At 41.6% G+C, this 20,768-nt stretch overlaps 1 protein-coding gene across 1 annotated transcript in view; it reads right to left on the bottom strand.

Annotated features, from left to right (window-relative positions):
* The window catches only part of MEGF10 (multiple EGF like domains 10), a 222,265-nt gene that overhangs the window by 66,848 nt on the left and 134,649 nt on the right, over positions 1-20,768 (bottom strand). Inside the window, exons 9-10 of the mRNA XM_054987352.1 lie at positions 20,022-20,234; positions 513-687 (exon numbers count right to left, since the gene is read on the bottom strand). Coding sequence (XP_054843327.1) covers positions 513-687; positions 20,022-20,234 — 388 coding nt within the window. The remainder of the gene's footprint in view (positions 1-512; positions 688-20,021; positions 20,235-20,768) is intronic.

Here is a 20,768-nt window from a genome sequence, read left to right as displayed (position 1 = left end):
TACCGTTGAATACCCTTCATTCATTTTGCATCTTCCCCAAATAGAGTAAATTTAAGGCAATGGAATGGACCACGTAAGTTTAATTTAAATAGAAACAACTAGTCGCTAACAATGACAAAAAGAATAATTCAGCAGATCTTTTCAACAAGAAAAAAGCATAAAAAGGTAAAAAACTTTTTATTAATAGTGAGTATGATACAACACTATCATTTTAATCCCTAGATCAGTACTGCATTCGCTGTTACTCATGTTTTTCTCCCAGCGTAGTCAATATTTATGCCTCACTGTAAGTCTTCCATTCTTCCCTGCTGGGTATGCAATTCTATTGGGAATTTCCATTCTACTGGGTATATGATTCTAATGGATCCATTTAATCTCTAGCTATAACCTTAAAACTGTTTCCTTAATTAATTTACCTGGTTACATCTTCATTAGTATTACAAGGAGGCTACTTTGTGTCTAATGGGCTGATAACATTGCTGAAAGAGTCAATGAAGATCATAATTCTTTACCTTAAATCCAGGAGCACAGATACATTTTCCAGTAACACTATCACAGTCAGCACCATTTTGGCAACTGCAGATTTGTTGACAAGATTCACCATAGAATCCTGGGGAACATGTCTCATTACAGTAGAGTCCAGACCAGCCCGAGTTGCAGGAGCATTCTCCAGACATTGGGTGACAGCTGCCACAAAGGAATGAAAGGAATAAAACATTTGGAGCTGAACATGATACCAAGAGGCCAATTCAGCAAAATAGTATTATAGATATACATAAAAGGATTGTGCACAGAAGTCTTTTTTTAACCCATATTTTGGGGTGAGGGAAAATAGGAGCACACACCCCAAACTGCTCCTACAATTGATTAATAATATAATTTAGAAAGTTGAATTCCATTCCTTAAATATTTTTCCTCTCTCTGTATTATGGAAAGTTACAAATCATATAGGAATTTTAAATGAATATGGTTATAATAATGTTTTGGGGCAGACTGAAATGAAAATAATCCTGATAAATAACCATCATAATGTCCTCAAAATATGCAAATACTGAAAACCCTTAATCTTTAATTTATGGCTCATTACAATGCAGCTTCAAAAAAAACCTGATTACACTTGAGATCTATTTTGTAATATAGTGTGTAATACATGCTCCTTCCTGAAACCATTCAAGACCGTCTTTCTTTGCTAATTGATACAACACTTTGCAATCTACATGCTCTCTACTTAAAACTGTTTAAGAATGAAACTAATTTTTTCCCCTAGAAATAATGCCAAACTCATAGGAAAGAGGTTGGAGGCTCTTTACCACCTTTGTGAATTTGAATAGCCTGTCAATTTCATACCTGGTGACAGACCAGCTGTCTCTACCTGAAAACAGCAGCTCCATTCAGTGACCAGCCACACAGCTGTTGTCTTGTAACAAATGGACATCATCAGCTGTGCTAAGATATATTGCTGCAGAAAATGGACACAATAGGGTGCTCTGTGGTGCTCTGGCAGACAAAGCACTTAGCTTAACTCTCACCAAAGGGAAGCCTTAATATCCAGATCAATTATGTTTACAATAGGCAGCCTGTTTAAAGATGGACTCTGATCACTGATTGAAGTAATACCCCCTACGGCATTCTTAGAAAAAATGGACTCAAGTCCGGACACATTAAATGGACTATAGCAGAAGACTGCCTTCCTTCATGATTTTTTTTTAAAAAACACTCTGTCTGAGACTCCTTTTTCATTTATGTCAATTTAATTTCCTCAAAGTTTGTTATTTTGTCACTATTATTAAAGTGCAGTAACACAAAAAAACCACACTGCTCTCTTACAACACTGAAAATTTTTAGAAATACACAGAGTAGTATGTTTATATATATTTTAATATGTGAAAAACAGAAACAACAAGAATATTCTCATGCTTGGTGGATCCTTGATGCATACTTCAGAAATATCTGGAAGGCAGAGACAGAAGGAAAGAGAAGTATTTCTCAGAACAGCCCTACAACTCAAAAGAATTAAGCTCATAATAAATTAAGACTGTTCTCAAACCTGTCTTTTACTTTTGATAGCTAGTTGTAAATATTTTTCACTATTGTTATCCTTAAATTTTTAGCTACTAAATTAGAATTTCCTCACTGATAACAGTTCACTGAGGCGTATCTAGATAAGCCTGAACTATTTTTGTAGTTTCGTGGCATATCAGTCAAGCTCTAGTGGCTATAAAAGGTACCTTAAGAAATGGGAAAGTGAAATTCTAAGCAGAATTATCTCCTTCTAAATCCATTGAAGTCAGTGGATTAAAAAGATACAGGATTGCACAAAGACATCCAAATCCTGACACAAATGCACCTACCTGTGCATTCGTATGTTAAATCTATCTCTTGGTAGTACTTGATTAAATGTAATCATGACTAGGGTGTGCGACAATACTAGGGTGTGCGCTTCAGGTTCCTGGTTCGGGGAAAAAACCAAACTGGGCCCGATTCGTAAAGATTCAGTATTTCCAAATTGGAGCCAATATGGTGGTTGTGGATTTTCCGGGCTGTATAGCCATGGTCTTAGCATTGTAGTTTCTGACATTTTACCAGCAGCTGTGACTGGCATCTTCAGAGGTGTAGCACCTCTGCAAACTTTCAGTTAGATCACAAGGTCTACAGGAAACCAACTCACACGGATCGGTACTTACACAAAAACTCCAATCACCACCCCCAACAGAAAAGAGGCATAATAAAAACATTAGTGGACCGTGCAAGACGGATATGTGAACCGCACTTTCTCAACGAGGAAACTAATCATCTAAACCACGCACTTCAAGCAAATAGCTACTCCAGAAATGAAATCAGAAGAGCGATTAAACCAAGGATAAATCAAACAACTAAGGAAAAACAGTCTCCTACAGGAAAAGTGTTTTTGCCATATATCAAAGGAATCACTGATCAGATGGGAAAGCTTATGAAAAAGCACAACTTACAAACAGTATTCAGACCCACCAGAAAAATACAACAGATGCTACGATCAGCAAAAGACAATAGAGACCCCCTCACCTCTGCAGGAGTATACCGCATACCCTGCAGCTGTGGACAAATTTACATTGGGACCACACAGCGTAGCATCCAGACAAGAATAAAAGAACAAGAAAGACACTGCAGACTTGGCCATCCGGAAAAATCAGCAGTGGCTGAACATAGCCTAACTCAAACAGGACACAGTATCCTATTCCAGGACACTAAAATACTGGACAACACTTCCAACTACTTCGTCAGATTGCACATGGAAGCCATTGAAATTCATAAGCATAAGCACAATTTCAACAGGAAAGAAGAGACTTTAAGAATGAATAGAGCATGGTTTTCAGTCATGAAAAACACCAGGCTAACAAAATACTCTATACCCTACAATAGCCCTGCAGAGAAGATTAGCATATCAAGCCCCAATCCATATGCAAAAGAACCTCCTCACGATACAGTGAAGCCTCCCTTCATTAGCATTCCACTCCCTGGGAAACTCTTACAGGTTGACTCAGCCCAAATCCACCTTCCTGAGTAGATATAAATTACCTGCCTACCTCCACACTGTGACACTGAGAGATCTCTGTCTTTTGGTGCTACACCTCTGAAGATGCCAGTCACAGCTGCTGGCGAAACGTCAGGAACTACAATGCCAAGACCACAGCTATACAGCCCAGAAAATCCACAACAACCATCGTTCTCCGGCTGTGAAAGCCTTTGACAATATATGGATGGGCCCAATATATGATGGGCCCATTAAAAAAATACCAAATCAAATCTTCCCAAAGCAATTCAGGTCACTTTGGGAAGCTTTGTGGCCTTTTCATTGGCCTCCCTCCCACCAACACCCCACTTACCTGGGACATTATGGTGGTGGTGGAAGCGGTGGTGCGGGCAGCAGCGGAAGCAGCAGCGGAGACACTGGCTGTGGCCTTCCCCGCCACCCTGCTGGCCACCGCGATGGCTGAAGTGACAGCTCAGGCAGCAGAGGTACTGGCTGCAGCCTTCCGTGCCGTCCTGCTAGCCGCTGTGGAGGCTGAAGCGGCACCGGCTACGGTGGAGGCACCAGCTGTGGCCTTCCTGCTGACCACTGCGGCAGCGAAAGCACCTGCTCCAGACTTCGGGAAAGATAAGTGGGGTTGGGGGAAGGGGGGCTCGGGGGGGTCTCACTTCAGCATGCTCTGAATCATTACGAAGCATACTGAAGCAATTCTGATAATCATTATGAAGCATACCAAAGCAATTTTGGGTTATTCCGAAACAGGAACCCAAAGCGGGAAAACCGAATATTTCGCCGGTGCACACCCCTAGTCATGACTATAAGAGCTATTTAACACACCTCATGACATTTTCTGTCAGAAGGATCTGAAGCCCACATCGTTTCCATAAGAGTGATTTTTAGATGGCTATTATATTTAATTTAGGATGCTGTATTTGTGGAGAGACAACGGTGAGGGAATTTGCCCCACTACACTATTAAACTCAATACAATCTCCTTTGCCTTTCTTGTCATGGGAAAAGGATAGATAGCATATAGTTGAATCTATCCTCCATTTGAGAGATGATCCTCTGTAATATGGGCAATGAGACTGCAGCCTCCTGCCCCAATTAGGTTGAAGGGAGGCAACCTAACACTTGTCAGCTTAAACATACCTAGGAATTTGCTTAGGTTTGTGGAGTGCCTTCTTGCTTGTAGACGGCCACGTGTTTTCCAGCTTTAGTGACTGGTATGTGCCACCTACTTTGTTATTAGAGGAATGATAATTCAGTGCCACTGAAAGAATTTCCAATTTTGAAAGGTGTCTTCTGCTACTGAGATGACGGAAAATGCTGTCTTTTTGAGGAAATCCTCACCCCTGCTTTGTGCTTAATTTCTTTTTTTTCAGATCAAAGGATCAGGAGTTGAAGCCCAATGGCAACACTGGTATTTTGCACTCCTGTTCTCCTGCCACAGTGAGTGGTTGGAAGCCACATTTGCACACAGACTGACACCAAAATTACTATTCTGTAATTAAATATAAGAAGCAGAAACACTTTGGAAGCTTTTGATGGTTCTTATGTAGTCAGATTAATTTAGTAGGATTAATTGGCAATGAGTACCTAAAGCTAATATTAAGGAATGCCACACATATCTCCCTCTTGTTAAACTCACATTTTAGGAAACATGATCCAAGAATATCTATCTAAATGTGCAATAAATCAAATATGTCCCAGACAAATGCACACTGGCAGTTATATTAAGTATTAAGGCAAACATCCAGATAAAAAAATCCAAGCCTGCCTATATGACAGATATTTTCAAAGTCCTTAGCTTGCCCCCTACCTATCTGAAGTGTGTGCCTTCGAGTGTGAAGGCACACGGCTTCCCAGTCATGTTGGCATTCAAGCCACTAGCATTTCCTCTGGTTGGTGTTTGCCCCCACCTCAACATTTATTTATTTGTTTGTTTGTTTATAGACCACTTTTCTCACTGGGATCCAAGGCAGATTATACAGTGCAAGTGAAATACAATTTAATCTACAGCTAAAACATTCACTGAGCAAAATACAAGGACATTCACTGAAAAAGATACAATAGGGTATGTTAACAGAAAATTTGAAGACTAGCATAAAGCCGAGCCGAGCATAGTGATGAAATGTTTCTGAAGCAAGCATGGCATGTTTAGCAATTTGGAAACTCCCTAATAGGTGCATATTTGCATCAGCAGACAGTACCCCTGTTTGGGGATGCCTCCCCAGATTCCGCCCAACATCACTCCCCCACATACCCAGAGCTCGCAGCAGTGCAGGGAAACCGTCCAGTCACTGTGACTGCCTGCCCAGCCCCAGCAGAGATCCTGACTCACCAGGGAAGGGCCGACAGGTGGTAGAGGAGGTTGGGTGAGCCTGCTCAGAAGATGGCCAGCCCAGCCACAGCAGAGGTGAGGCAAGAGGGCTAGCAAGAAATAGCAATCAGGCGGCAATGGGAGCCATCAGGAGGGACACCAGAAGGGGAGACATGGTGGTGAGCAGCTCAGAAGCCAAGCTGGCTCCCTCCTCCCAGCTCGGAAGGGGAGTGGTGCTGCCCTGAGGCACGGGCACATGACCCCAACAGGGGCCAGATACTTAACAGTGATGGCTCCTGTGACGGACAGGCCCTGTTTGAGTGACTGGTCCTGAATAGAATGTTGAGAGAGAGTGGCAGTAAAGGGCAGTTAAAAAAAAAAAAGTAAAGGGCAGTTAAGACCGTTTAGAAGAGTGGGTTGGGAGTTTTGGCAGTTAAGGGAGACTCTGAAAAAGAAAGTGGAGGGCTAGCAACCAGAGAAGGCAGATGTGTTTAGAGAGTTCTCTGAGGAGGACTAGTTAATGAGGTATCTGGAACGTTTAACCGTTTAAGGCTGTGCAGGAGGAAGATAAAATGTGCTTCAGTAAAGTTAATTTGTTCTGTTAACCATATGAGTCCGGTTTGATGATTCCTACCTATCTTATACGCCCTGAGGGGAACCAGCTCTCAGCCTGTCAGACTAAGTGGCAGAGTTTGAGGAGGTGCTGGTGCAACAAAGTGACATTCTAGTTCCAGTTTGTGTCTGTGAGAGCGGAGGAGGATTCCATTCTGTCCAGAGAGTAAACCCGCTTCCCACCTGAGTTCTAGCCTCATGAGAAGAGGTCTACAACACACCTGAGCCGGAGTGTAAGTGGTCCCTATTTCTATTCCCTGTCAGAAGGGTCCCTCAAACAGTGAATACTTCACAAGTGGTGACAGGAGCTGTGAGATCCCAAATCAGAACCGTCCTAAGCTAGCAGAACCATTCACAAGGGGTGGCATCGAAGGGTGTCAGCCAGATAAGGCTGGGGGATCTGTCACAGCTCCCCAGCCCCGTGTGGGTCACTGGCCCCGGGCAGTGCTGTCCTGGGCCCAATGCCCAGGAGACTGAGGAGGGTCAGGAGCACAGGGTGAGGCCTCTCTGACCCATTCCCTAAGGAGAAACTCGCTCCTTGACCCTGCTCCTTGGCTCCTCCTTGGCCATGGAGGTTGGTCCATGTCCTGGGAGAGAACCTGGGAGGCGGTGGAGTTGGGAATGGAGGGAGGGATATAAGGGAGGCTCAGGGGGCAGAAGGTGTAGTGGAGAACTGAGGATATTGGGGGAGGAAAGGAGTGAATGTGGGATCAGAGCAAGCAAGCTCAAGAGGGAAGGAGGAGGCCTGAGTGATGGAACAGGCAGCAGATCGAGAGGCTGTGTGCCCACAGCATCAGCCTCAAGGGCACCAGGGCAAGGACAAGGGTGACACCACCAGGCCCCCCAGGGGAAGCCAGCATAAGACCAGAAGGATGGCTGATGTACAAGAGGTGGAGCCTGCCCCCCAAGGACCCACAACCCCAATTGTGTTGCATATAGTCCTTGATCCTATCAATGCATCTCCCTGAGCTATTTCTTATGACACAACCCTATAAGCTGGGTAGAAAGCCCTCCTGAATAATTCAGTTTTGCATAGTTTATGGAAAGCCAGGAGACTGGGAGCTTTACTGACCTCCTCAAGCAGAGCATTCCATAAGGTGAGGGCTTCCATAGAGAAAGCGTGTGTGTGGGCAGCTGTTGGTTTAGCACAACTGCAGGGTGGTATCTGCACAAAGTCCTATTGAGATGAACTATCACAGGAAATCCTCTGGTATTGAGTTATACTTATCAGTCAGAGTTCTCATGCCTTTGTAGGTATTTTCTTCCCCTCTTTCATCTCAGATATAAACAAATGGAGTTATAGGGCTTACACCATAGCATGCTAATAAACTGGCTGCAAGTATAGCTGAGTCTAAAAATAATTTCTGAGATAAATATAGTGAATATAAGAAGATCCCTGCTGCATCAGAGCAGTGGTCTACCTAATACCATATCCTGTTTCATACAGTGGCCAAACCATTCCCCCAGAAGGCGTAGAGGCTATGGGCTTCCCTTTATGTGGCTTCCCAGCACTGGTACTCAGAAGTTTACTTGGATAAGAAAAGAGCCAGTTTGGTGTAGTGGTTAAGAGCGTGGTTCTCTAATTTGGAGAACTTGGTTTGATTCCCCACTCCACCACTTGAAGCCAGCTGGGTGACCTTGGGTCTGTCACAGCTTCTAGGAGCTCTTAGCCCCACCTACCTCACAGGGTGTTTTGTTGTGGGGATAATAATGACATACTTTGTAAACCGCTCTGAGTGGGCATTAAGTTGTTATGAAGGGCAGTATATAAATCAAATATTATTAATATTATATTATTAAAAACAACCACTAAGCAAATAGGACAGACTGCCTTCTTGAGTCTGTCTTTGCCACTTTTTTTGCAGTGTGTGTGTGTATGTGTGTTTTTTTAAAGGAAGCTTTCCATGACTGCAATGAGGTTGAGGCTAACATGGGCCCATTGCCACCCAGTATGCCTTAATTCCACACTGCCTAATTTACAGCCCTCTTCTCCTTGATTACAGTCAGGATTTTGTGGGGTTGGGATTGGGGAGACTGAGCCCCGGGATAAAACAGGGTGTAAATGCAAGCAAGCAGACAAAGAGTCCCAAGCAGAATCCTGATTAACAGCAACTGAGTCACATGATGGTAGGATTTGCTGGTCATCCCAGCCTTTTCCCTGGCTTCTTCAGAGTCTTGCTCCTTCTTGCCCTGAACAGAAGGAAGTTCAGAATGGCTTTTGCTCAGGGAGGCTCCTCCTGAGTTCAGTGGCCCTGGAGCTAGGGTTGACAGGTCCTTCTGCCTTAAAACCAAGGGATGGGGGAGTTTTGGGTGCTGCACTCCTTGTTCAAGCAAAATAGCCCCACACAGGGGCCTTCATTTCCTTTGTCATGCCGGGAATGATGTTATTCCCAGTGTGACAAAGAACGCTCTGGAATGCACGGGAGTAATTTCCAGAGCTCCTGGGTCCATTCCCCATGCCTTTCCCCTCACCGGTCAGGTAAGTGGTGGCAGGGGGTGGAGGTTAGGAGCGGAAAATCACTTGCCCTCATGGGGGGACTGGCAGCCCTACCTGAGGCAGTCTCCTAAATCACCACTTACAGGACACCTGCAGTTCTTTGAGAGGAAGCGAAAGCTCTACTGAACTCAAAGGGAGCTTTGACTCTTGAAGGCTAATACCCTGGGAATATAGTTGGTCTCTAAAGTGCTACTGGACTTCAATCTTGACCTCAAAAGGCTGAAGTCCTCATTTCACCACCACGCCAAAAGTCTGGGTGCTGCCCTGTCATCTTCAGTAGCTTGAGAATTTTTCTCCTCTTTCTTCTTTCCCCCGCCCCTTCCCTCATTCTTTGGTTTGGTGCATTTTTTCTTTCTTTCTTCAGACGTAATAAAAATGAATAATTTTAGATAGGTCCAGGGATGTTAAATAACGTGTGATTATTTGTAAGATTTTCTTCAGTTGGTATTACTTAACAAAGATCAGTGAGAACAAACAGCCTTGTGTTCTTTACGTAAATTTTAGAGACAGAGAATGTAGTCTTCCAGCTTTTACCCAGATACTGGGTTTGCATCTCCTCACTCAACAATTCTGAAGGTTTTAAAATGATGCCTTAAGAGATTTCATTCAAGATAAGCAAATGAGCTTTACCCACCATCACTACCCTGTTTTAAAATAAGGCCTCTATATATTACATGACACAACAGTGACTAAAAAGGTTATAGAAGATAAGGAAAATTTAGTTCCCTTTATCTTAGAATCCTTATGAAAGGATATTACATATCAAAGTACAGATCTTATAGCTTGTAAACTTGAATCAGTGTAGAGTTTATTTATGCTAGGGCTGCAGGTCAGACAACTGCTCTGTCTCTTTAAATACACTGCAACAGAGGATGTGACCATACTCCCCCACCCTCAATTGTCCATACAGACCTGTATTATATCGAGTCAAATGATTGGTTTTTCTATTTCAGTACTGTCTCTTTTAACTGATACATTAAAACAGGAAATTATTTCTAGGGCAATCTGCCCCTGCCTCTGCTTTCTTTTTTTTCTCTTTATGGAGGCAGCAGCAGCAGCAGGAGGGGAAAAGAAGGGAGCTGCGGCTAGTTCGATTTCAGCATCTGGGGCCAGAATCTCTTTCTGTATTTAGGGCAGGTGCAGGAAGATACCAGTATATGGTGACTTAGCTCACCTGACACCTCTCCCTGTAGGATAAAGCCATCTTTTCACATCTCCCTGACGTTTCTTCCCTCTTTAAGCATCTTTATTTGCTGTGAGTTTGCTTTTTTGTTTTGGGTTAGTAGGAATATTTTAAAGTATTTTTTTTGTTTAGTACTTTTTGAGAGATTGCTGTCTCATTTTATTCAATGGGGCCTATTCTCAGGTAACTTGTGCCTTGCCTATGTTTAACTGACAGAGTGCTTGCGTGTTCTGGCTAGGCCCTTGGCTGGAGAATCTTCCTGATTCTGCTTGCTCCTATTTGGTTTGGTTTGGGGGCTGGCGGCAGGGTGGGTGGGTTGTTACCGTGTATTTTATTGAAATTATTATTCCGTTCTCAGCATCAGAAAGCCAAGTGATTTGTTTTGTTATGACATGTGTTTTAGATGGGAGGAGCTGCTACAAAGAGGAAGGCAATGCCAAACCACTTCTACCCATCTCTTGCCTTGAACACTCCATGGCTGGGGTCACTATGAATTGGCTGCAACTTGACAGTATATTCTTCTTCTTCTTCTTCTTCTTCTTCTTCTTCTTCTTCTTCATATGGAAGTGTCCAGATGGAATTTTTGTTCAGGGACCCATAGTGGCTCTTGGCAGCCCTGGGCTTTTGAGGGTGTAGTGAAAAGGGTTCACTGGCTGCATCTTTGAAACTATGGTTTAGAATATTGTCTCTCACATTGTAACTCCAATGACAGTTGATCTTATGACTGTATGTTCTAACACTGTGCGTACAAAGGATTAACGAATCATTGTAAGAAAACTAAATGAGAAAATGGAGGAATAGCTGAATTAACAAAAAGAATTTCTACTAAGATGCTAATCGACAGTATAAGTAGAGGTACCTTGTTTTTTTTTTAGTTTTTTGTTTGTTTGCTTGTTTTTAGAAAACAGATGCAAATACAGTTTAGATATGTTCAGGCATGTCTAAAATGTATTACTTTTGTTTTGCTTTTCCTGTGTTGTAAACTGTTTGCTGCTAGGCATAACCTGTAAAATGAAAATACAGCAACGCCTCCACACCAACAACATTACTAAACCCATTCAATTTGTCACAGAGAGGGGAAATGTTGAAAACATATTCAAAAATAGACTCATGCTTCTACTTTCAGATGAACATTTGCAATCTGGCTTGACCACAAGCTGTCTTCCACTGGTAAAAAAGAAGAAACAGCTGTGTCAAGCATGAATCAAACATAATCCTTGAAACATCAGAAATCCTGTATAGTGTAGTGCAATACATTCTTGTCAATGCAGAATATTTACAGCAGATTTTAGATAACTTTCTGAAAAATCGAAAAATCACAACCTTTTAACAGAAACAAAGTACAAGGGATTGGTAAAACTGAGGCGTCATCATTTATCTAATTGTGAATCCAGTCCGCAAAAACCAAGAGAATGGGGCCAGCTACAACATGTTAGATATTTTTCTACAAGCCTGGGGAAAACCCCAGGTTCACAGAAAAATCTGAAAAATGAATAAAATAAAGTAATAAACATTTTGTCATACAACTGAGATCTTTTCAGGTAGGTAGCCATGTTGGTCTGCAGCAGAACAGCAGGATTTGCATCCTGTAGCATCTTAGACACCAACAAGAGTTTGTGGACTTCTGGGAGTTTGTGGACTTCCAGTTTGGGATTCATGAAGGTCTAACGCAGCTCAGGGAGCTGAGCTGTCCGTGCCGCTGTTTGTAGGGGCTGGAGGGGCGCAAACTGCCCATAACCCCCTGTTCTCAGGTGGAGAACAGGCAAGTACGCTCAAGAACCTGAGGGCGCGTTGATCTCGGGTGTGAGGGGGGTTCTACACAACGAGCCCCCGTCCACCCTTGAGGTCCCACCCGAAGAAAGGTAGCCAAGATCTCTGCAGCGGCTCTGGAGTCAATTTTTGGCATAAGACCTACATGCCCAAGCTTCAGCAAACCAAGAAGGGAACCTGAATCGATTGGATAATCGAAGCAGCGACTACAACCCAAGAGAAACATTTAAGAAGGTAAAGATTGCTCTCTCTCAATATGGGACAGATTACAATAAGAAATAAAGTGACAAAGAGAATTAGAAAACCGCGAGAGAATTGATATATAACTGAGAAAACTCCGGCAAATAAATTTTTAAAAAGGGACATTGTAAAAAGAAGTTAGCGCGGAAAAACGATTATTGTTTACATACCTGTGGCTAGGAAGAGATAGCGGACTGTGAGAAAGTTTTAACATCGCGAGAACTGCTGTGAAACGGAGAGGAACAGGAAGTGCGTCAGAACCATAAAGAGACTGGTGAGAAGCGGCTTGTAAACAACGGAAGTGGAACATCGCCATTTTGAAGTAGGGTAAAGCTGCGACTTCAAGGAAAACGGAAGTAGGCCATCTTTGATAAGAGTAAGGGCGGTTGCCTCAAAATAAAACCATAGAGAAAAGATGCCTGACATTTTGGACTGTGTAAATACTAGTTTTTAGAAAAACAACCTAAATCTGGACTTTTAAAAACAAAAGAAAATAATAAAGTAGCGCCATGGAGTTAAGGAAAAGAGCAGACTCGTGGGAGCGAAGTAGAGCTAGCCCCACGATGTCGAAGAAGGAATGGCAAACGGCGCTGGAAAATTTAGACAAAAAAGTTTCGGAAGGAAATAAAGAGCTTAAAGATATGATGCAAGAGATGGCGAAAAATTTGAAAGATTTTAAGGAGGCACTTAAATCGGAGATGGCAGAACTAACTAAGAACATGGATCAAGTTCAAAAAGACTTGCAAGTTACACAGCAGAGAGTTAATGCAGTAGAAAATGCGGCTGACACTTTGGCAGATGTGCAGAGAATGGAGATGAGAGGAGTGAAGGGAAGAATGGCCGTAGTTGAATGTAAACAAATGGAAAAACAACTTAGATTTCATGGAATTCTGGAAGTTTTGGAAAAATCAGTCCAAGAGCAGATTACAGAAATTTTGGCGGGTTACCTGGGTAAAGAAGAAGAGGAGATAGCAGCGCTTCTGGACGTGGCATACAGAATTAATTCAAAATTTGCGGCTCAAAAGAAGCTACCAAGAGATATGATTGTGCAATTTACAACTAGAAATACAAGAGAGTCAATCGTGAGTAAACAATTTCAGGATCCATTAGAAGTTGATGGGAAAGTGGTGAGAATCATGAAAGAACTGCCCAGATCAGTGTTGTTGGAGAGGGAAAAGTACAGAGAGTTGGTCCAGATGTTAAAGGATTTGAAAATCAGATACAGATGGGAAATACCTGAAGGACTGGCTTTCAAATTTGGTGGAGCAAGGAGAAACATCAGATCTGGCCAGGAGATGGAAACGTTTATTAAGGACAATGAAAAAGACTTACCAAAAAGAGCTAAAATTTGATCATGGAGTGTAAAATTATATCTTGGAATGTAAATGGACTAAATTCACCTTTTAAATGTAAGACTATTTTCCACTGGCTTTTAAAACAAAAATGTAACATAGTGTGCTTGCAAGAGAGACATATCAAAAAGCAGGATGTAAAATATTTGAAACTTGCAAAACTTGGAAATGAATTTGCAGCAGCTTCCAAAAAGAAGAAGAGAGGAGTTGTATTGTATATAAAGGAAGAACTGCAGCCAAAATTAGTTCTAAGCGATACAGAAGCCAGATATATAGCAGTGGAAATAATTTGGAACTCTAAGAAGACTTTGGTGATTGGAATTTACGCGCCTAATGGGGCAAAAGAAATTTTTTTCAAGGATTTACAGAAACAATTAGACGAACTGACCTATGATCAAATAATTCTGGCAGGTGACTTCAATGGAGTTACAAACTTGGAAGAAGACAAGAAATCTAAAAGTGCACAAAAAAAAGAGGACTTTTGCCAAAATCGTTCTTTGCGATTAAGGAACAAGAAAGTCTGGAAGATGTATGGAGGAGACAAAATCCTAAAAATAGACAATATACATTTTACTCTGCAAGACATTTTACACTATCAAGAATTGACATGATCTGGGCCTCAAAAGAATTGGTGTTACGGACTAGAGATGTGGAGATAATGCCCAAGGTAGGCTCAGATCATAATCCAATCATGTGGAGATTTGGAAAAAATACTAAAGGAAGAGGATGGAGGATAAATGAAGACTTGCTGCAGACAGAAGAAAACATTGTGTTGTTACGAAGAGAAACCAAATTCTTTATACAGTACAATTTGAACAAAGATGTACCAACTTATAAGGTATGGGACACATATAAAGCTGTGATTAGAGGAATACTAATGGACTTGAACGCAAGAGCTAGGAAGAGAAAGGAAGAAAAGAGACTTGAAATTATGGAAAAAATTAAAGCCAAAGAGATACAACTTAAGAAAAGACCAGGGAAAAAGAAAATATATCAGGATATGAAAATCCTGCAGGAACAATTGACGGCAATGAATAACAAAGAATTGGAGTGGAATTTTAAAAAAATGAAGCAGAAGTCGTTTGAAGGTGCAAATAAACCTGGGAAATACTTAGCGTGGCAGTTAAAGGAAAAAAAGGAGAAGAAAACCATAACTAAGATTCGAGAAGAAGATAATATATTGATGGATCAATCTGCCATTAGTAGAGCCTTTTTTAAATTTTGTGCAAAACTGTACCAAAAAAAGGAGGTGAATAGAGATTCAATAGCGGAATATTTGGAGAAAATGAAGCTTCCAACAATTTCAGAGGAATGGAAAGAGAAGTTAAATAGGGAAGTGACAGAGGAAGAAATAAAAGAAGCTATACAATCAACAAAACTAGGGAAAGCGCCAGGACCGGATGGAATAACAGCAAAGTTTTATAGAACGATGGCCAATGAACTGACACCGTTTCTAAGGGAGGTAATCAATGGAATTTTGCAAGGCCAAAAGATTCCTGATTCATGGAATGAAGCTAATATATCATTGATCCCGAAAGATGGACAGGATTTAACTAATGTTAAGAACTATCGGCCAATTTCGCTGCTGAATAATGATTATAAAATATTTGCGAAAATTATGGCGGAAAGGTTAAAGGGATGGATGGCGGAATTTATTGCAGAAGAACAGGCTGGATTCCTACCTAATAGACAAATTAAGGACAATTTAAGGACAGTAATAAACGCTATTGAATACTACGACAAGCACTGTGATAGAGAAGTTGGTTTCTTTTTTGTGGATGCGGAAAAAGCATTTGACAATTTGAACTGGGACTTTATGTTTGCCACTATGGAAAAGCTGCAAATGGGAGAAAAGTTCATACAAGCAGTTAAAGGAATTTATAAAGACCAATGTGCAGCGATTGTAGTCAATGACGATTTGACTAAGAAATTGAAAATAAGTAAAGGTACAAGACAAGGCTGCCCATTGTCTCCATTGTTGTTTATTTTGATTTTGGAAATTTTGTTGATTCAAATTCGAGAGGACGATACAATTCGTGGCATAAAAATAAAGGAATTTTCCTACAAAGTCAGAGCATTTGCGGATGATGTAATGTTGATAGTGGAAGATCCAATAGATAACATGCCAAAAATAATAGATAAAATAAAGGAATTTGGAGACTTGGCTGGATTTTATGTGAACAAAAAGAAGTCAAAGATATTGTGTAAGAATATGACGAAGCAAAAACAGCAAGAATTAATGGAGACAACAGACTGCGAGGTAACTAACAAAGTAAAATATTTAGGAATTGAGCTTGCGAAAAATATAGATTTATTTAAAAATAATTACGAGAAACTGTGGCAACAAATAGAAAGAGATTTGATAAAATGGAATAAATTAAATTTGTCATGGTTGGGAAGGATAGCAGCAGTAAAGATGAATGTGTTACCACGTGTGATGTTTTTGCGGCAAACTATTCCAATTATCCAAGACTTCAAACAATTCGACAAATGGCAAAGAAAAATTTCAGACTTTGTGTGGGCAGGCAGGAAACCCCGGGTGAAAATGAAAGTATTAACAAGATTCGAAAGAAAGAGGGGGACTGCAACTGCCAAACATAAGATTATATTATGAAGCAATTTGTCTGGCTTGGTTAAAAGATTGGATAACGCTAAAAGACCGCAAATTGCTGGCCTTGGAGGGACATAAAAAATTGTTTGGATGGCATGCCTACTTGTGGTATGACAAAGTTAAAGCGGACTCTATGTTTTTGCATCATTATATCAGAAGAAGCCTTTTCACAATCTGGAAGAAATACAAGAATTACATGGAAAGTGGTATCCCTTCATGGGTGGTACCATATGAAGTAACAGATCCGAGAGCTGTTTATAATGAACAACAATGTTTAACTTATAAAGAGATAACGTCTACAGGATGTAAGCTTTTGAGAGTCAAAGCTCCCTTCTTCAGATTTATGTGTAGCACATGGAAATCCAGCAACCATATCAGTGAACAATCATCTTTATAAAAATTAGAAAGGAATTCTGCTCAGTCTAGGGCAGTGATGGCGAACCTTTTTGAGCCCAAGTGCCCAAACTGCAACACAAAACCAACTTATTTATTTCAAAGTGCCAGCACTGCAATTAAGCCTGAATACTGAGGTTTTAGTTAAGAAAAAGCAACTCATACAGTTGTCCCAACTAATTAACATCTCTCTCTCTCTCTCTCTCTCACTCAGGAGCCACAAATGAAAGTAAAGCAAGTTAAATCAAAGCAGTTTGCCCTTCTTTAGACCAGCAGCCCTGCTTGCAAGCACTCCCCCCCTCTCTCTCTCACTCGCTTAAAAGCCACAACTGAAAGTAAAGCAAGTTAAATCAAAGCAATTTGCCCTTCTTTGCACCAGCAGCTTGCAAGCACTCTCTCTTTCTCTCTCTCACTCAAGAGCCACAACTGAAAGTAAAGCAAGTTAAATCAAAGGAGCTTACTCTTCTTTAAAAAGCCAACCCCAGCAGCCTGGCTGCTACCTCCGCTTCCTGCTGCTAAAGAGATGGGCAGCAGGGAGTCTGAGGCAGCCTTGAGGAAAAGGAATCACGTGTGCAGGGCCAAAACCCATGTGATCTCTGCTCAGAGCTACTGGAACGCCGTTGCAGGCGTTCCCCCTCCAAATGAGCCCTGGACCTAGCGATCGGTGACTTGGCTCGCATGCCAGCTGTGGCACACATGCCATAGGTTCACCATCACTGGTCTAGGGATATTCAAATACCTGCCAGTTCAATTCCCTGTTTGCTGGTGGTGACGGCAGCCAATTAATTACCTGGCTATTCAGCTCTTTGCAACTGTTTGTGTGTATTCACAGAACAGGAAGCCATCAGAAGTCAACAACCAGCTGATGAGGGATTGGTTGGGAGTTAGCTTCTGATCTCCTCTTGGGGAGATCAGGTATGTACCTTGCAAATTGTTTAAGCCAAGGAGGAAATCAAGGACTGACTCCCAACTGGTGAGAAATCAGGTTCTTCTGATTCCCTATCCTGCAAGCATTTTTGCCTCCCAGACCTTCTGAGATGCAGCAAATTTGGGGGTCAGGAAAAGCCCAGTTTTTATTTCACTTCTCCCAAGCTACTGGAGTTGCCTGATGCAACCCATACATATCCCTTATAAGCTTAGAGTCTGATCATGAATGTCAAACAAGGTGAATTTGTCTGCTGAACAAGTTCCCTGAGGTCCAAATTACATGTTACGTTTGACACGTTGGTAGGGTTGCCAGGTCTCCCACAGCCAAACTGGGGGACAGGGCAGCAGGAACTTACCTTCCATGCACATGTGTTCCCACACCTGTCATGGTGACATCATTTTCCGGTGCAATACAGAAGCAAGTGCTTGCCTCCCCCCCAGGTGGCTCCCCCCCTCACCAGTCAGGTAAGTAGAGGCAGGGTGGCAGGGATCCTTTGCCCCCAGCAGGAGCTTGGCAGTCCTACATGTTGGGCCACAGGTACCTGACTCAACTCATAGTTTAAACATTAAAGTAGGAACAAACATTTACAAACATCTTTGTTGCCCCACAGGGCTCCAAATGCTGCAGGAGGGAAGACGGGGTTTCATGCTTCCCTCCCATGCTATTTTGTGACATATCCAGGGAATTGACACATGGAGCCAGAGGAAGTGGCAGACAATCCACCCTCTGGTTGTTTTGTTGGAAGAGGAGGATTCAGCACTGTCCCTTTACTCAGGTTTCAGAGGGGGACAAACCAAAGACTTAGAAAGATAGAGAGGTCAGGGCACTCTGTTTACTACTCTGACTGTCCTTTAATATGTAGATTGCTATTCTCAGGATTTTCTCCTCATGACTTCCTCCCTCTCACTTCTTCTCTTCCTGGCATTGTTCCAGGAAACATCTTTCCCCTTCTCCTCCATCTTGGCAGCATGGATGCAGGACTTGTCCTAGCATCCATGTTCATCCTCAGACTAGATAGGTAGTTAGGAGCTGTCTCTCCTCCCTTCCTATCAGAGTATGGAGTTCCTACAATAAAGAACTCTTATTTCTTTTCTAAATATAAAGCAAGTGTTTGCTTATGTCATTTTCTTTCCTGTACACACAGCAGCCAGCAGAATCAGCTCACAACCACCTATAATCATGCTTCCTATGTCAAACAATAGACTCTGCTAATGGCCCAAACATGGAATCCTTTAATTAGGTTTCTGGTGCCTACATACGATTTATTTATCAGTTTTCACTGACAAAAATGCAGCATTTGGAGCAGTGCAGGGTGATGAAGTTATTTTAAAAGGTTAGTCCTTGTCTATGAGCCGGGTTGGCCACTTGAGTCCCAACATATGTCAAACATAATGTGTATTTTGGCCTTGAAAATTTCATAGCTTCCCTACGTTGGTCTATTGCTGAATACCGTAATTGATCAGAACATTATTTCTCTATTAAAACTTTTTTAAAAAAATGATGCTGCATAAAGTGGAGATATTTTCCTGCCATTTGGAGTTATTTCAGAATTTTAAACAAAGAGTTTTTTTAATTAAGCAGAATAATACACTATGTTAAAAGCAATGAAATATTCCAAGTAAGCATCTTGAAATGCTTGTCACAGCAGTCTTTGCCAAGGACAACGTATATTACATGTTAATATTACTCCAGCAAGCTCTTTTGCATTCACACACAGTAAACGTTTTTGCTTTTACTTTGGAACAGCAGCCTTATTCATCTGCCGGTATCAGAAACTATGAAAATATTATTGCTTCATCACTATTTCTATCCTGTAATAGTAAACTGGCTGGTCCCTCTGTAGAAAAGAAAGGAGGCAAATCAGGACTTCTCAGAGACAAGGTAGTCCCACCTTCTTGAGGCTTTTCCCTGTATGTTGGAAAATATGTAAATTAACCCCTTCCCCCCAAAAAACCCATCCAAATCCAGCTTTCTCTGGAAGGAACTGAATATTAATAGCAGCTGAGTATCATTTAAAAAAAAAGAGGCAGGGAGAAGCAGTCATCTTGCTTAAATTCCTGAGGACTCATAGAATGAATGACTGGGAGATTTGTGGGGGGGGGGGGGAATCCAGATTGGACCCTGCAAGTCCCAGCTTTTTTCTCTCTAATGTTAACCTAAATCAACCACTTACTTAATTTTATTTATCATCCACAGCTGGTAAACTGTGGAACTATAAGTAGCTGCCAGTGTAGCACAGTAAGGCTGCCATTCAAAACGGGAAGTACAAAGGTCTGCTGAGCACAGAGATTTTCCAGTGTGCTTCTTGGATTGGGGCTTTTGTTTTATATTAACTGAAAAGCTAATATAAAAGCTAAATATTGGAGCTACAGGGAATGCACTAGAAAATGTATTGCTTTTCAGTGACCATCTCTTACAGACCTAGAACCTTTTAGCCTGCAGGCAGCAGCTACTACATACGCTGTCTCAGGTCTTGAAGTTATAGACATAATTTTAGAGTTTTTAAATTCTTATTAGCCTTTTTGCTCCTCCTTTTGCTGCACTATTTATTTGCTTGTGAATCAATTCATAGTACCAATGTCTGTCAAAAGTTCTAGGACTTTACCTGTGAGTATTTGGCAAGTGACAGGGACATCTTTTATCACATTTGATACCGTAAACACCTTCAGAGCATAGCCTTATCTCACAACGCTCTCCTGTGTATCCTGGCTCGCAAAGACATGCACCACTAATGTGATAGCACTTTCCACCATTTACACATTGGCATGTCTCTGCACACTGTACTCCAAAAGTTCCAACTGGGCATTCATCTTGGCACCTGTTGAGGACGTTAAAAAAAGAATTAGGTTTACTTTCTTTTAAAACATTTCAAGAGGAAATAAATTCCATTTTGAATACATGCTTATAAAATGTTGCTGCTTACATACCCTTCCATCACCTTCTAATAGTCCCACTGCCATAGTACATATACTGTTATTTCCTGACCTTCCCACATTCTTGCCGAGTGAATGATGAGCCCTATGGGCCAGAACATTAACACATCTATGTTCTATAGAGGGCCTGCCACAATGCTAAGGAATAAACATGTCTTCCTAACTCCAAATGTGGAATTGGTCAGACTCTGAAACCACCACATGAACAGAAACTATTCAATAAATCTTCTCAATGAAAGGAGGAGGAGGTGGGATGACTCCACCCCAATATTGTCTTTAGTTTTGCCTCTAAGGAAGGAGTAAATTTCCTTTAGTTATTTGTGATTTGCAAATCCAAAGTGAATTTTCTACAACATGCTTCTATATTTCCGATTTGTGAATTGTCATTTCAACATGCCCTGATCTCAGTAGCCCAGGCT

This window comes from Eublepharis macularius, chromosome 8, assembly GCF_028583425.1.
Source record: "Eublepharis macularius isolate TG4126 chromosome 8, MPM_Emac_v1.0, whole genome shotgun sequence".
Taxonomy (NCBI): Eukaryota; Metazoa; Chordata; class Lepidosauria; order Squamata; family Eublepharidae; genus Eublepharis; species Eublepharis macularius.
Note: the sequence above shows the minus strand (reverse complement) of the source record. Positions and strands in the feature narration are given on the sequence as shown.